The 17,645-nt window shown below is 41.9% G+C and overlaps 1 protein-coding gene across 1 annotated transcript; it reads left to right on the top strand.

Moving 5' to 3' along the window:
- The first annotated feature begins 8 nt into the window (after positions 1 to 8).
- LOC112262668 (vacuolar protein sorting-associated protein 37B-like) lies at positions 9 to 17,187 on the top strand. The gene is given in 5 exon segments (XM_024438347.2): positions 9 to 241; positions 11,003 to 11,174; positions 16,132 to 16,214; positions 16,562 to 16,890; positions 16,892 to 17,187. Coding segments are annotated over 5 exon segments (840 nt in total). The 5' UTR covers positions 9 to 136; the 3' UTR covers positions 17,043 to 17,187.
- Positions 17,188 to 17,645: the final 458 nt, after the last annotated feature.

The raw sequence follows: 17,645 nt of genomic DNA, 5'->3' as shown, positions 1-17,645 counted from the left end.
TTCTTTTTTTGTATCTTCAGCCAGTCACCTATCTTGATGCTGTTGTTTATTCTCCGGATCGCGTAAACTTGGTGAAGTGAAGGCCCTTCACCGAAAGGATCCGCGAGGCAAAGAGAGGAACACAGCTGTGACAGAAATGTCTGGTTTTGGGAACAAGTTTAGTTCATACTCGATGACACAGCTCAACGAATTGCTTGAAGATGATGACAAACTCAACAGCATTGTCCAAGAAATGGAAGAGGTAAGCCACTATAACAATATTACTATATCGCTTGGGTTTTCTGCTGCATTGTTTCAATGTCAATCCCTTTGTTTAGCTTTCGCCAGCTTGTAGGGTAGGCAACGAAGCCTCCAGGGAAAGTTAAGAATTTGCGGAACAATGGTATACTTCCCAATATATATATATATATTTATATTTTACCTCTTATGTGCGGGGAGGTAGAGTAGCTTATTTCGATGTCAGGTGTGTTACGCTCTTTTACGACCTTTTTAGAACGTTGCTTTCTTACTCGAAGTAACCTTCCTGGAACTCGAGACGTTTCGTAGAATCGAAGCACTGTTGCAGTTTGCAATTTTACAGCGTAACAAGTAAAAACACTCGCAGTGATTGACAGTACAAGAAACATGACAACACTGTTGTAGTTAAATTGGGCAGAATCCTTCCCATATGTGTCTTGGTAGTAGATTCATATTGATCAACATGTAATGAAAATAGTAAAAATACGTACTTCCTCTCTGGGGAGGGAGTCCGGTATTGTGGTTGGTGAGTGACAAAGCAAAATACTGTACGCTATGTTGCCAAGCTGCAGAAATGACATGACATACAGTTCAGCTGGTCAGAAAGGATCTGTTTGGGAAACGTCAATTGCAAGACCCAATAGGGCAGGTATTCACACTTATTTCTGTTTAAATTGGTGCAATGCCTCGAAGTCATGGTCTTGCGCCCGATCAAAAAAATATAACATTTTCACTTGTATAACCAGCATCCTTTTTAGCCCAAGGGAACCCTGCCCTGAACCCAGTTTGTTAGTAAATAAATGCATATGACCACCATTGGCCGTTTGTAAGGACACTGATGACAACAAGCATGGCGTTGTCAGCTGCTGAATGGACTTAGTTGCAAACTGTGCCATTGCATTCTGCTCAACTAAACAGAATAACTTTCAGTACATTGCTTAATACTGATGATTGCTTAAGTTTTCAGAGTCCTCCTTTGTCAGGACTTCTAGTATCACACAAAAAACAATAACCTAGCTGTCCCACTGTATGTGAGGGTGAACTTACTTGGTTCCTAGACATGAATTCCATAGAATCTTCCTTTCCTACAGATGGATCTAGGCCTTTGTAATCTGTAAGGTCTTTAACTGACATTGTAAAATAATCAATGAAACCAGCAAACATTGATTTGCTTGTCTCAATGTGCTATCATCAGAGATCAGCTTTTTATAGTCCAAGTTCCTTTTCTATTACTCCCTCTATCTATTTCTAGCTGACCATGGTTTCCTTTTACTCCGTATGATGCAGCAACAGTTTGTGGCAATGGAGTCGAATGCCGATAGGGCTATATATCACAGAGCTAATGCTGTAGATTACCAACCATGGACCTTCAGCTATGTCATTACAGGTTACAGAGGGTTGTGTATTGACCTGTCAGTGGAGGGAATTAGTCATAGTCTGTGTACCAAATGGCACCCTATTCCCTGTACCTCTTTTGACCAGGGACCTGGTCAAAAGTAGTGCTGCTCTATGTAGGGAATAGGGTGCCATTTGGTACACAGTGAGATAAGTGAGAAGTGCTCCTAATGACTGGAAAAGGCAGTTCTGACTAACTCAGGACACACCTCATTGAGTAAGTTGGGAAGTTCTGCACCTTTATCATATGATGTGTGTGTATATTGTAAGGGGACAAAGGCGAAGCTGATGGCTGTCACAGCTCTGAACATGTGAATGTAATCTGAGCAGGTACAGTAAGTAAGTACACTGTGTACTGCTCCAGGAATGAGAATTCATTGTATGCATACCCGTAAGTATAGACACGTGTACACTTCCGGGTAGCTAACACATTTGGAAACGCCCTCGCCGGCCCAGTAATTGTGTGCAAATGGGGTTACATTTAAATTTGGTCTGTTCTTGTTATTTGAGTTGAAGAATAATCTCAGTCTGAATCTACACGAGTCTCCTCTGTTTGGTTTACCTTGGTTTTGTATCATAGGCTACACACTGACTGTTTTATATTTGTCTGGCAGCCAGACATCAATCAACATTTACATTTTAACAATTTAGCAAACACTCTTATCCAGAGAGACTTACAGTAGTGAGTGCATACATTTTCATACACATTGACATAAAATTATATTTGTCACATGCTTTGTAAACAACCGGTGTAGACTAACTTGTGCCCTACCAGTAGATATAAACCTACTGTTCTAAGTTAACTCTGTGGATTATTATTTTACTGCGCTCTCTAATAGTGTGTGTGTGTGTGTGCGCATGTTAGTCAGGGACAGACGGGGACTATAGCTGCCAGACTGGCCTTGGTTTGATCAGGCAGCAGAAACTGCACACTATTTTCAACCCAACACATCCAGCTAAGAATAGCATATCAAGCAAGGAAAGTTCCCTTTGAACAAATGTTTACAGGGAGGATCTGGATGCCAGGGTGCTGGGTGACCTAGTTGTCTATCACCACATGGTGTATCTTATGATTAACTTAACATGTGAAATGTACAAATTGTAAGTGAATTTGAGTTTAAGCTGATTGTGTACAGTCATTCAGCCTCTCTATGTGAATTCCTTCCATGATCAGTGTCTCAGTAGGCAAAGCCTCTTTCTCAGTAGAGCTGTAGAGAAGAGCCACATTGTCACCATTTTGATGTGATTGTAGTTAAAGAGACCTGCAGAAGTAAAATAACATAATCACAGCTGTAAGCCAGTATCAGTCAGTGAATAAGAGACTGTGATATGTAACTAGACCTATACCAGTGTCGTGTCTTTACTATCATTAAATTGACTTACAGTTTTTTTTTATCAAAGATTCTCTAATTAGTATTATGCGATCAACTGATTAATCACGTAACGGTAATTGACTAGGAAGTCGGGGCACCAAGGAAATAACTTTTCAGATATTTTATTTGATCAATTAGTCTTCGACTTAATGAATTATTTACTTTACGTTAGTCTCATTCCAAATGTCGTAAATGGTTGGTTATCTCCACGAACCCAGTCTTCACTATGAGTCATCCATACGTCAATTGTCTTAAATCATTTATTTATTACTAAGTAATTCACAGAAAGGCATAAACAAACAGTAAATATGGTTACAAGAAATGATAGGAGAATGTGCCCTTCGTGGGCTAAACCGGCATGGTGGCTTGTTAGACAAAAGGGAAGTGGGGGTCGACTAAGAAGTCACTACAGAGTGATAATTCTAACAATTGAAATGCTAATCCTTTGTACATGAACGCTCACGGGAACCATTGCAATCAATATATATATTTACGCTCAGTGTGTCGTCTTGATCGCTGGTGTAAAGTTTGCACCAGGCTTGCCCCACTGTATATAGGCCTAATTCAATGTGGTAATTCACCATATGAGGAAGTGGAAACTCAAAACATATTAGCTAGATCGTATCTCTAATGATAAAATGAATACCCTTGTCAAACCAAAGTCCTTTGAAAATGAATTTCCTGTCAATTTGAATCTCTTTCTAGAAAAATGTAATTTGCTGGTAAAACTTCACAGGTAATTTTCATGGGTCAAAATCACATTTAATTAGGAATTCAAGTCCACCAATTTTTTTTTAACAGACTTTTAGGGATATGATACCACAGAGGTAGGATTAAACAGACAATTTCAACCATTTAATCCTAAAATTACCCACTCCAAATCAATAGGAAGTAAACATCCATGAGTCTTTTTCACAAATTTTGATTTCCAAATATGTGTTTTATTCCTCTAAATAAATCTAACAATTTACTTTTTTGATGTTGTTAGAAGAAAGAAAAAGGAATTGACTTGGGTAAAGTATTCTAGATAAACCATCAGTCTTGCACAAAGAACACAACTCAATTTTGAGTCATCACGTTGCAGCCACTGACTTAAAGAATCTCTCATGGAATTAATTATACTATCAATGTTGAAAGATTCTCTGAAACATTTTTTTTGTGATAAAAAATCCTTAATATTTAACTTTGTTTTTAACAGGTAGGGAGGCAATGTTGAATTGAGTCACAGCAGTGAATTGGCATGATATCACATTTGTTAAGGTTGAGTCAACCCAGAGGCCATAGAACATTTCTTGATTCTGTCAATAGCCAAGGGAGTAAAAGGGCAATATCATCTGCAAATTGACTGATATTTATCTTTACCAAAAATACAGATCCCTTTTAAATTCTCAGATTTGTTAGATAGTGATCCCTTTTCAATTCTCAGTAAATTGTTGGCTACAATAAATAAAAGAGTGGAGATTGGACAACCCTTCCTAATTCCTCTAGCAATAGAGAAACGAGGGGATGTTCCATTATTCATAGCCACCGAACTGCTAGTATCATGTCTATCGACATTTTTGGCCTGATATTAGAAGGTTCTTGCTTTCAGTCTACAAAGAGGGTATTGCTAATCCTATTTTACCTCCTTCTTTGAGACAGGGACTATTAGTTTTTATGCACAAACTAAAGAAGGACTCTCTTTACTTGGACAATTGGAGATCAATCACATTATTGGCAACTGACTGCTAATAGGCTGAAAAAGGGCCTTGATGATATCAGTGAAACTCAACCTTCATTAAAGGAGTATTCATAACCATATACTATTGATATTTTAGATTACAGTGAGTTAAAAGATGGCTTTATATTGTGTTTAGATTATCATGTTTTTTGACACTTTATTTAGAACTAACTCTACTTTTGGGTTCGGGAGAATTTCTGTAAAGTGTTGATACATTATCCTTATCTGTGGTATTGTGGCCATATACCACACCACCTCTGGCCTTAAAGTTAACACCTACTGCTAGTAGCCATGTATTAATCTAACAGTAAATGTAAAAAACAAACAAATTTACAATGGCTTCGTGCACTTGCAATGTGACTAGATGGTCACAGTCTGGAGCCCTGACTGAGCTCCAGAGGAGGCTCCAAATGAAAGCCTCTGTTTGGGTGTGATGCTTCCTCTGGCCTTCTGTGCTCTGTGGCTATATGTGTGTTTATCAAGCATCAGAGTAGGAGTGTTGATCTAGGATTAGGTGTTCCCTGTCCATAAAATCATATTAATTATGATCTAAAAGGCTGAACTGATCCTAGATCAGCACCCCTACCTACTCTGAGCCACTTGATACAGATACGGCCGCTGTACTCAATCCCCACACAGCTAAAAGCCTCTGCCTTCAGCATAATAATGTCATATGGCATCTTAAATAGGAAGAAAATGAATATGGTGAGCAGCACAGTCTGTCTGGTGTGACAGTTTTGGTGTTCTCCTGTTAAATTAGTTCCTCATCTTCTGTCACTGTACAGAGAAAGTGGAGATCCAGTCATTAACTATTTCCTTCCCCTGCAAAACAGTGTTTTTTTGTTTTGTTGGTTTGACAGAACAAGCCTGCAGTCATGGATACTATTTAAGGCTGTTTTTTTTCTCCAGTGCACTGTGTTGGAGTGGCTTATTGAGACACGGTTCTGAGAAGTTAGTTAGTTGGTTGTATGGTTTGGTCAGGTCACGGCAGTACAGTGTGTGAAGCACAGTGGTTATGAATGCACTTAGCCTCTGGCCTTGTCTGAAATGTTGTTTTCTCTCTGTCACCATCCATACCCATCCACTCGCAGCCCCAGTCCACACTGCTGGCTGGTTTCTGTCATTCCATGACAAGATCATTTGTTTTGGAAGAAGTGTTCTACTGCCTATTAGGCTAGTTAATTCATTTTCAAAGCTGGGCCACATGATGCTGTTCACGCCCAAGCTACTTGCTTTTTCTGTCCATGTAGCTTGATGAGACTGACCCGAGTCATGTGGTAAAATGACTCGAGTCATTGCAATTAGTTATGTTCGTTTTCGCTTAGCATTTAGCTAACAGCGTCTGTAATTTTGCTATCAGTTTGTACAAATTTAGTTAGATTTATGGTAAAAAAAAGCCCCAGAGGGCATTTTTTTTGTTGCTACATACAGTACCAGTCAAAGTTGGGACATACTTTCTCATTCAAGGGTTTTTCTACATTGTAGAATTATAGTGAAGACCACAAAACTATGAAAAAACAAATATGGAATTGTGTAGTAACTAATAAAGTGTTAAACAAATCAAAATATATTTGAGATTCTTCAAAGTAGCCACGCTTTGCCTTGATGCCAGCTTTGCACACTTTTGGCATTCTCTCAAACAGCTTCATGAGAAATGCTTTTCCAACAGTCTTGAAGGAGGTCCCACATATGCTGAGCACTTGTTGGCTGTGTTTCCTTCACTCCGCAGTCCAACTCATCCCAAACCATCTCAATTTGGTTGAGGTTGGGTGATTGTGGAGGCCAGGTCATCTAATGCAGGACTCCATCACTCTCCTTGGTCAAATAGCTCTTACACAGGCTGGAGGTGTGTTTTGGGTCATTGTCCTGTTGAAAAACAAATGATAGTCCCACTAAGTGCAAACCAGATGGGATGGCGTATCGCTGCAGAATGCTGTGATAGCCATGCTGCTTGAGTGTAGCTTGAATTCTAAATACCGATAGTGTCACAAGCAAAGCACCATAACACATCCTCCTCCATGCTTCACGGTGGGAACCACAGATGCGACGATTATCCGTTCCCCCTACTCTGCGTCTCACAAAGACACGGCAGTTGGAACCAGAAATCTCACATTTGGACTCATCAGACCAAAGGACAGATTTCCACCAGTCTAATGTCCATTGCTCGTGTTTCTTGGCCCAAGTCTCTTCTTCTTATTGGTGTCCTTTAGTAGTAGTTTCTTTGCAACAATTCGACCAAGAATGCCTGATTTACGCATTCTCCTTTGAACAGTTGCTCACCATTCTTGGGATCATGTTGATGTCTGTTACTTGACATCTGTTAAGCATTTATTTGGACTGCAATCTAAGGTGCAGTTAACTCTAATGAACTTATCCTCTGCAGCAGAGGTAGCTGTGGGTCTTCCTTTCCTGTGGCGGTCCTCATGAGAGCCAGTTTCCTCATAGCGCTTAATGGTTTTTGCGACTGCACTTGGAGAAACTTGAAAAGTTCTTGACATTTTCTGTGTTGACTGACCATCATGTCTTGAAGTAATGGTGGACTGTCGTTTGTCTTTGCTATTTTGAGCATTTTCTAGTAATAGGAACTTGGTCTTTTACCAAATAGGGCTATCTTCTGTATACCACCCCTACCTTGTCACAACACAACTGATTGGCTCAAACATATTAAGAAGGTAAGCAATTCCACAAATTAACTTATAACAAGGCACACCTGTTAATTGAAATGCATTCCATTGTGACTACCTCATGAAGCTGGTTGAGCGAATGCCAGGAGTTTGCAAAGCTCTCATCAATGCAAAGGGTGGCTACTTTGAAGAATCTCAACTATAAAATATATTTAGATTTGTTTAGCACTATTTTGATTACTACATGATTCCATGTGTTATTTCATAGTTTTGATGTGTATTATTTTACAATGTAAAAAAAAATAAGTAGGTGTGTCCAAACTTTTGACTGGTACTGTACATAGACACACTGGCTTTACTCAAACCAGTGGCATGTCTTTAGTAAAAATTGAAAAAGTAAGGGGCCTAAATGGCTTCCCTAGGGAATTCCTGATTCAACCTGGATTAGTTTGGAGAGGCTTCTATTAAAGAACACCCCCTTTGTTCTATTATACAGGTAACTATTTATCCACAGGGCAGCAGGGTAGCCTAGTGGTTAGAGCATTGGACTAGTAATCGTAAAAAAGCAATCGTGTAAAGCAATCACACAAGTTTTTCCAGCAGCAACCTATGATCGATAATGTCAAAAGCTGCACTGAAGTCTAACAAAACAGCCCCACAATCTTTTTATCATCAATTTCTCTCTGCCAATTATCAGTCATTTGTGTAAGTGCTGTGCATCTTGAATGTCCTTCCCTATAAGCGTGCTGAAAGACTGTTGTCAGTTTCTTTACTGTAAAATAGCATTGTATTTGGTCAAACACAATTTTTTTACTAAGGGTTGGCAACAAGGTTAATTGGTTGGCTGTTTGAGCCAGTAAATGGGGCTTTATTATTCTTAGGTAGCGGAATTACTTTTGCTTCCCTCCAGGCCTGAGTGCACACACTTTCTATTAGGCTTAATTTGAAGATATGGCAAATAGGTGTGGCAATATCGTCCTCTATTATCTTCAGTAATTTTTCATCCAAGTTTTTAGACCCCGGTTGCTTTTCATTGTTGATAGACAACAACAGAATTTTACCCTCACTTTACGGAATTCTAAATTACAGTGCTTGTCTTTCATCAGTTAGACTTGGATGTGTAGTGTCTGCGTTTGTTGCTTGTATGTCATGCCTATGTTTGCTAATCTTGCCAATGAAAAAAATCATTAAAGTAATTAGCGATATCAGTGGGTTTTGTGATGAAGGAGCTGAGTTTGCCTTTTTGGCCAAAGTTTTATTTAGGTGCTCCAGAACTTTTTACTCTCATTCTTTTATATAATTTGTCGTTGTTTCATAGTATAGTTTCTTCTTCGTTTTATTCAGTTTAGTCACATGATTTCTCTATTTGCATTACATTTGACAATCTGTTGTGCTGCCAGACTTATTTGCCATTCCTTTTGCCTCATCCCTCTCAACCATACAATTTTTTAAAATTCCTCATCAATACACTGTGATTTAACGGTTTTTAGTCATTTTCTTAATGGGTGCATGCTTATTAGTAACTGGAATTAGCCATTTCATAAACATGTCAAGTGCAGCATCTGGTTGCTCCTCATTACACACCACAGACCAACAAATTATTTACATTAACAACATAGGAATCACTGCAAAAATGTATTGTGTGACTATATTAGGCCCATTCTTTTTGGAACTTTGGTTTTCCTAGATATGGCTACTATATTGTGAAAACAACATCTGATGGATCTGGATATTGCTTTCAAGCAAATTTCTGCAGCAGTCGTAAAGATGTGATCAATACACGTTAGATGATTTAAATCCTGTGCTGTTTGTTACTATCCTGGTAGCTTGACTGATATCCTGAACCATGTTACAGGCACTGATTACAGTTTGAAGCTTTTTCTTGAGAGGGAAGCTTGATGAAAGCCAGTCGGTATTTAATTCACCCAGAAAATATACCTCTGTTGATATCACACATTATCAAGCATTTCACACACGTTATCCAGATACTGACTAGCACTTGGTGGTCTATAGCAGCTTCCCACAAGAATGGGCTTTAGGTGAGGCAGATGAACCTGTAGCCATATTACTTCAACAGTATTTAAAATTACATCCTCTCTAAGCTTTACAGGAATGTGGTTCTGAATATAAACATCAACACCTCCATTGGCATTTGTCTTTTCTGTAGGTTTTATAACCATGTATTGCTACTATTGTATTGTTGAAGGTATTATTTTAGTTTCAGATAGTCAGAATTTGAATATTATCGGTTACTACCAAGTTAGTAATTTCATGAATCTTGTTTCTTAACCTACATATGTTAATGTGGGCTATTTTTAGCTCTTTACTGGGATGCTTGATTGTTTCCAATGCTTTACTGGGAAGCTTAGCAGAAGTATACATGCTCATGTTATTTTTGTTATTGCATGGTGGGCTGCACACAGTGAACTTCCTACTAGAATACACTGCCTCAGTGCTAACAATATAACTCTGGCACCTGATTACAGCAAACAATAGCTTTAGGATCAGCAGAGGCATTCAGGGCAGTTAGAGGAACATACCATAGGTTACTTATATTGTGTCTACCAACGCCCCGTATAATGTACTTTGTAGTAGCATTATTTATTTTATTTTATTTGTTTATATATTTTTTTTAATTTGACCCCTTTTTCTCCCCAATTTTGTGGTATCCAATTGTTTAGTAGCTACTATCTTCTCTCATCGCTACAATTCCCATACGGGCTCGGGAGAGACAAAGGTTGAAAGTCATGCATCCTCCGATACACAACCCAACCATGCCGCACTGCTTCTTAACACAGCGCCATCCAACCCGGAAGCCAGCGGAGGAAACACCGTGCACCTGGCAACCTTGGTTAGCGCGCACTGCGCCCGGCCCGCCACAGGAGTCACTGGTGCGCGATGAGACAAGGATTTCCCTACCGGCCAAACCCTCCCTAACCCAGACGACGCTAGGCCAATTGTGCTTCGCCCCACGGACCTCCCGGTCGCAGCCGGTTACGACGGAGCCTGGGCGCGAACACAGAGTCTCTGGTGGCGCAGCCCTTAACCACTGCGCCACCCGGGAGGCCCCTGTAGTAGCATTATGACAACTCATCGACACAATGGTAGTGACTAACTGAGCTGTGCTTGGGTCACTGATAATGCATTGTCTCAATGCAGCCTTATAATGCTATGAAAGGATCCAGGAACCCAAATTATGCTGGTGGATCCCATCCTCCTTATAAAATGTGTTTTGTTTCCAAAAGGTATCGAAATTGTCAACAACAAATACACCCATTGCGCTGCAGTAACATGTAAACATTTAATCGGCGTTCCAGTGGTGTATTTGATCAGCGCATGTGCTAGCACTCCTTATGTGAGTGTAGTTCAGAAAAACAGAATATGCTTACTTAGAAGTAGTTTTCACATACAAACTTTATACTGTATATCCGAACTCAGAATCAAGTATGCTTCCCAAAAATAACATGCTCACTGTGGTAGAATGTTTATTTTGATTGCCGATTTTCTGACGTCCATGTAAACAGGATTATTAGGGATATATTTCTTCATGCAAACTGTTTAATCTATTGTATTTATCTGACTATCCACAATAATCGCATTATTGTATTCATATAATCATACTCAATGTCTGTGTGATCCTTTGTATGTTGTAGATGCAGGAGGTGCAACAGACCAAGGAGATGATCCTGGCCAGTAACCGGAGCCTGGCAGAGCAGAACCTTCAACTGCAGCCCAGACTGAATCACCAGAAGAGCCAGCTCACCAAGTGCTACAGCTCCCTACAGGAGAGCTTCGAGGCCTACCAGGTTCACAAATCCAAACTAGGTAATATATGTTAAACTAGGTAATAGACGCTACAGAAACAAGACTAGGGTTCCTGCCCTATTGGCCATTCTGGCTCAGACGAGGCTTTCTTACTGTTTGAATGTATATATGACTTTGAAATGCATTACTGTTGACATGAATAGGTTGATATGATAAACAACTTATTTTGGTTGACATGGTTTGTGTGATGGCTTGACGGTTTGAAGAAGTTCAATGCTATTACCCGGATTGCCAAATTGTCAACTCACTTTGAGCTTTTGAACATTGTAATTTACTGTCATGGCGGGTAGTTTGTGAGTTTGCATAATATTATTTTCCTCTTGCTTGTTCTTCCATTGGATTATGACACACAGACCTGACCAGTTTCTCCAGCTTTTCCCATCAGAAGTCCCATATAGTGGCCCTAACCCAGTTTAATTTTCCCTCCCGCAGTAGCTAATCTCTGCCAGTATTGAGCAGGATCCAGCATTGAATTGAGGGAGGGGGGGACACAATAGCCTATAATGACAAAGTCAAAACATGTTTTTTTAAATGTTTTGCAATTGTATAAAAAATGAAATACAGGAATATCTCATTGACATAAGTATTCACACCTCTGAGTCCGTACTTTGGAGAAGCACCTTTGGCGGCGATTACAGCTTTGAGTCGTCTTGTGTATGACTGTATCAGCTTTGCACATCTGGATTTGAGGATTTTCTCCCATTCCTCCTTGTTAGATGAGGAGCAGCGGTGAACAGCAATCTTCAAGTCTTTCCTCAGATTTTCAATGGGATTCAAGTCTGGGCTTTGGCTGGGCCACATTTTTGTTCTGAAGCCATTCCAGCATTGCTTTGACTGTATGCTTGGGGTCATTGTCCTGTTAGACTGGGGAGAAGATATACATTCCAAGGTCATTTGCACTCTGAAGCAGGTTCTCTTCAAGGATTTGTCTGTATTTGACTCCATTCAATGTGCCCTCGATCCATACCAGTCCCTGCCACAGAAAAGCATCTGCATAGCATAATGCTGCCACCACCATGCTTCACAGTAGACCGGTGATGAGCTGTGCCTGGTTTTCTCCAGACATAGTGTGTTGCAATTCAGGCCAAATAGTAACATGTTTGTCTCGTTGACTACAGATTATTTTGCCTTATGCTCTGTCTTTCATGTGCATTTTTGCAAACCCCCATCGTGCTGTCATGCTTCCGTCTGGCTATTCCATAAAGCCCAGATTGGTGACGTGCTATAGAGACTGTTGTCCTTCTGGGGGATGTGAGTACGTAGACCCATGAGCCACTGCGGATTCCATGAGGAGTTCTGTTTTTTTGTGGCCCCCACCACCATCAAAGTTGACCATCCCTGATCTAGGAGGTCGATGAACACTTCCCTGGACTTCATGGTATAGTTTCTGCTCTGACATGTAGTTTCAACTGTGGAACCTTTATCTAGACAGGTGTTTCTTTCTAAATCATGTCCAAACAATTGAATTGGCCACAGGTGGACTCAACATTGTAGGGACATCTCAAGGATGATCAAAGGAAATTGGATGCACCTGATCTCAATTTGAAGTGTCATAGTAAAAGGGTGTGAATACTTATGCAAATGAGATATTTCTGTATTTAATTTTTAAGGTCCAGGCAAGTTTTGTAGGAAAATGGCTAACTTATTGCAATTCTACACATTTTTAAATGGGACAGAGAGAAAAATGTGCAATTCTAATACCTAATCTCATGCTATTCGACATATTTTGCAATGAGGCTGAGAGAAAATGTTGCAGTTTTAAAGTTAATTTCCTGTAATTCTTAACATTTTGTGTTACATTTGACGTGTTCATATGCTATCTGGGGGGCCCCCGAGCTTTGGGGGATCCCCCCCTGTCTTGCGGGGCCTGTGGAGGTGCATCCTACGCCACTGAATAAATTGACTGCTGATACTTATGACCTGGTATGACGTAAAGGTTGCCAGGCAGCCCCCTCCAAACAGCATGCCAACATTTCACTTCAGTCTTTGTTGTGGTGGATGTAGCACTCACTGATAAAGTTAGTTTGTCTTTGTATTCTCCTCTCGTCACAAGAGCAGTGATTTGGCCCTCCTCAATGCATAGGCTGCCATTTACCCTGCAGCTGAACAGGCTTTCTGTCTCTGCCTCCTTTTGTACACAGATGGTTTTGTGCTTTTACATTGACATTTTAGTAATTTAGCAGACACTCATATCCAGAGCAACGTAGTGCATTCATCTTAAGATGGCTAGGTGGGTCAACCAAATATTACAGTCCTAGTACGTACATTTTTCCTCAAAGTAGCTATCAGTAAAGTCAGAGCTAGAAATTAAAGTGTGTGTGTTAGTTCACAAAATACACATTCTTTTTTGGTGTGAGAGGGGGTGCTGTGGGATTATTTAAGATACTCTTTGAAGAGGTAGGGTTTCAGATGTTTTCGGAGGATGGGCAAGGACTCTGCTGTCCTAGCTTCAAGGGGAAGCTGGTTCCACCATTGAGGTGCCAGGACAGAGAAGAGCTTGGATTGGGCTGAGTGGAAGCTGCCCCCCATAAGGGTGGAAGGGCCAAGAGACCAGAGGTGGCAGACCGGAGGTTGGAGTGTAGGGTTTGAGCCTGAGAGTAGGGAGGGGCAGTTCCTCTTGCTGGTCCGTAGGCAAGTACCATGGTCTTGTAGTGGATACGAGCTTCGACTGGAAGCCAGTGGAGTGTGCGGAGGTACGGGGTGACATGAGAGAACTTGGGAAGGTTGCAGGGGTTTGATGGCACAAGCAGGGGAGCCCAGCCAACAGCAAGTTGCAGTAGTCCAGACGGGAGATGACAATGCCTGGACTTATATTCCCATGCTCTACTTGTGTGGCTGTTCTATCATGGAAGGCCTCGCCACCTGCCATTTGTTTGTTGATGGCGAGAGGGCTTTTGTCAAATGTAGGATACCGGTTTCCCTGTGTGCTGGCTATCCTAGTTGTAGATTTGCTGTAAGCAGCAGCCGTAGTGCATCTGCATGGGAAGGACAGAGCAGGGTTGTGTCCCAAACAGGCACCTTATTTTTGCGCTATATAGTGGATAGGGTGCCATTTGGGAGACAACCCACAGCGCTGGGAGCAACTGAACTCAGCCATGTGACCCAGATGAAAAGCATGGTCTTACGGCAGAATCAACCCAGTATTGTTTGGCACGTGTGTTTCCTTCGCATACAGTGACTCCCTCCACCATAGCAACTGCAACAGGGGTGCTTCAGAACATTCTCGAGGGTGGCAGGTAGTGGGGACCAGGGTGGCAGGACAGACTCTCCCCCCCCCTTCCCCCTTAGTACAACAGCGGGCAAAAAAAGCATGGGAGGGAGGGAAAGAGCGAGAGGAAGAGAGGCCAAAAACTCCCCCTTCACTGTCAGTTGAGGCTGGTCTGTATCCATTACTAAATGGCAGTCTCATGATCCCTGGTCCAAACTGTGTGTGTGTTCCACTCTGGTCTTTCAGAGGTGGAGAATCATTCCATTGTGTGGAGAAGTGCTGATGCTTGTGTGTGTCTGTCTCATTAGAGTGGAGAGGGGATGAGAGAGTCATTTGGCTGGGCCAGAGGAAGAGCTTCTATCCTCCTAACACTTCACTCTGCAACTCACACCTACAGTATGCTTGGATTTGGTTCTAATAGACTATACTTGGAACATGTCTAGTTCACAAATAAATCAAATGATCTCAGTCATGTCAATTGGACCGATGACCACTTCCCCTCCCTGTCCTCTCTGTTTAAATTTTGTTTTCCTGTGATATTAGACAGACAGTAGTTCTCTCTGTCATTGTGGTAATTCACTGTGAGTGGGTGCACTGTTGGCTGGGGCAGCTGTGAAACGCCTTGCATCACGCCCGGGGAAGCTGGTTAAATTAAGCCAGTTTTATCTGGCACTGCGCAGGGAGGTGGAGGGGGCCAGGCCTTTGTCTAGGCTTTACCGTGTTTTCTCGATCTTTCCTTTTCTATCTGTCTCTGTCTTTCTTGCTGGAGCTCCCTGATGTATAGCTCAGATCTGTCTTATTCTGACAAGTCAAATGGGTTTACACACGTATTACAATACTTTACAATACTTATTTTGTTATTACACAAACATTGTAATAACAGATATGATTTAAAAAAATAATGCATACAAATTTTTCCAACCACTCATGCTCTCGTCTTCTAGGCTACATGAGTTATGTCTTTCTGTAAGGTGTGATTTGTCCAGTGTTTGTGAAATGTGGGTGAGTTGGCATTGGCACCACACTAGTGGTTAGGGATCATAAACCTAGAGTTTTGCTGTGTGATCTGGTTGCTTTGGTGTCAGGTCGTGCATGTAATTCCAGCAGCTCCAGCTGGTATTGTCTTTCAGTCAGCAGACTGACTCAACACAGGAACCAGGCTGGCCTCTCGTTCAGCTTCCTTGGAGACTCTCTGACTGGGCCAAATAGCACCCCATACTCACAAAGGGCTCTGCTCAAAAGTAGTGCACTGTTTATGGAGTAGGGTGTATTTACAGACGCAGGCCCCAATCTATTTCAGTTCACCACTCATTATGAAAGACAGTCAGTCTCTTTGCTCAGAGTGGTTCTATCCTGACAACTCGTAATGAGGCCTTGGTTTTGGTGTCAGAGGTTGTTGTAGAGAATGAGTGACGGCTGGATATGGAGCGCTGTGTGTGTGTTCCCTGCTCACTGGTTGAATACTCCCTTATACTTCTGTAGCAGTCATCATGTGACTCTGTCTCATGTTATTGAGGCCAACTCATTATTTTCAACAGTTTTTTCAACAGTCGTGTGACTATGAGGCGACTATTTGAGATTAATTCTAGTTGCTGTCGTAAAACAAAATGTCAACTTTTGTCTTGTCCTTTCCGTTCTCCTCTGTTCAGACCACATATTTCCAGTGTTGTCACTGTGACATGATGAATTCTAGCTACATTTGAAAACAAAATTGTAACTGTTTGTTTATTTTTTCTCTTCTGTTCACAGACCACAGCTCTGGGAACAGTTCATTAGACACATTTCTTGCTCTATTGCAGGCAGAGGGAGCCAAGATTGAAGAGGAGACAGAGGTAAGCAGCATTACAGCATTACAGCACCTCTCTCTGTCAAAGGATGGCCTAATGTGTCCTGCGGCATCAGTTTAAACACTGTCCTGCCATTCCTGTTTTTATTTCCGCTGTGGCCCAGAGGCCCTATCCATTTATGGTTTATTAATCTGACTTTATGGTCCTGATAGTTACAAGTTGGGGGAACACCTTGCGTTTGTTCTTTAGTTTTGTTACTGTCGAATCCTCACATCTATTCATCACATTGTTTATACTTTATTATTAAATTATTTTTTTCCATAAAAGGTTTTCATGGAATCTCCAGACTGCTTTCTTGGAATGTTTTTAAACCGTCCGTCTTTTCTAAACAGAACATGGCGGACTCCTTCTTGGACGGGGACGTCACCCTGGATGCCTTCATGGACTCGTACCAGAGCAACAGGAAGCTGGCCCACCTGAGGAGGGTGAAGATTGACAAGCTGCAGGAGATGGTGCTGAAGGGTGGACGGCTGCCTCGGGTCCCAGTCTCCTGCTCCCATCCTCAGGAGGTCTCAGTCAGGCCAGCCCCCCTCTACACAGAGGCCAACAACCACAACCCCTTTCCAGTGCCTCAGCCCAGGAGAGCCCCCCCTCCCCCTCCAGCCCAACAACCCCCAGCTGTAGCCCCCAGCCCCAGCCTGCTGTCTTTTCCTACCCTGCCACCCCATACCCCCCTATCCCCCCAGGGCGGGCCACCCTTTGCTCAGTGTCAAGCCTGGGTACCAGCACCCTTTTGTGTCTCAGTACCCCCCTGCCCTGCCTCAGAGGCCTCCCCCTCGCATGGCTCCACAGTCTGGCTTCATGATTCAGTAGTGAAGGGCCCACAGTACAGGTGCATTACAGTACATGCAGTGGACTTGCACTGCAGCCTCGCTGGAACTATGAATACGGTGCAACGTATCACAAAGGGGGTTGATTGACTTGCCAAGGCTGGTCTGGGCGTCCAACTGAAGAAGAAAAAAACAATCTATACAACATCGGGATTGAATTTGCACTCTTCTCACCAGAATCAGAACTCCATTGCTACAACACCCCAGAAAGGACTTGACCTACCAGTCTGCCTATGTCTGCAAAGCTAAATCCCTCAGCGACAGGGCTTTAGATGTAGTCTAAAGTGAAATAAATGTCCATGTATGGTTCACTGGCCTCAGTAGCCTGGACTGGCCATCACCCCAGTTAAATGAGCCCTAGGTTTTCACCACTTTGTCCCAGTCAGACAGTCCATGCCCCTCAGTAATGTCCTCAGTCCTCCCTTTTCTCCTGACGGTGCCTCATCTGAGGTATCTAAAGGGAAGGGGGACTATAGCCGTTCATCGCTGTTTCTCATCTGAGCTACTGTGTCATTTGAATTGGTTGTTTTTATGTTGCGTTACCAGAGACTGTTCACGGAAGATATTGGCAAACCATATGCAAAAC

The sequence above is a fragment of the Oncorhynchus tshawytscha genome, linkage group LG12, assembly GCF_018296145.1.
Source record: "Oncorhynchus tshawytscha isolate Ot180627B linkage group LG12, Otsh_v2.0, whole genome shotgun sequence".
Classification (NCBI taxonomy): Eukaryota; Metazoa; Chordata; class Actinopteri; order Salmoniformes; family Salmonidae; genus Oncorhynchus; species Oncorhynchus tshawytscha.
Note: the sequence above shows the minus strand (reverse complement) of the source record. Positions and strands in the feature narration are given on the sequence as shown.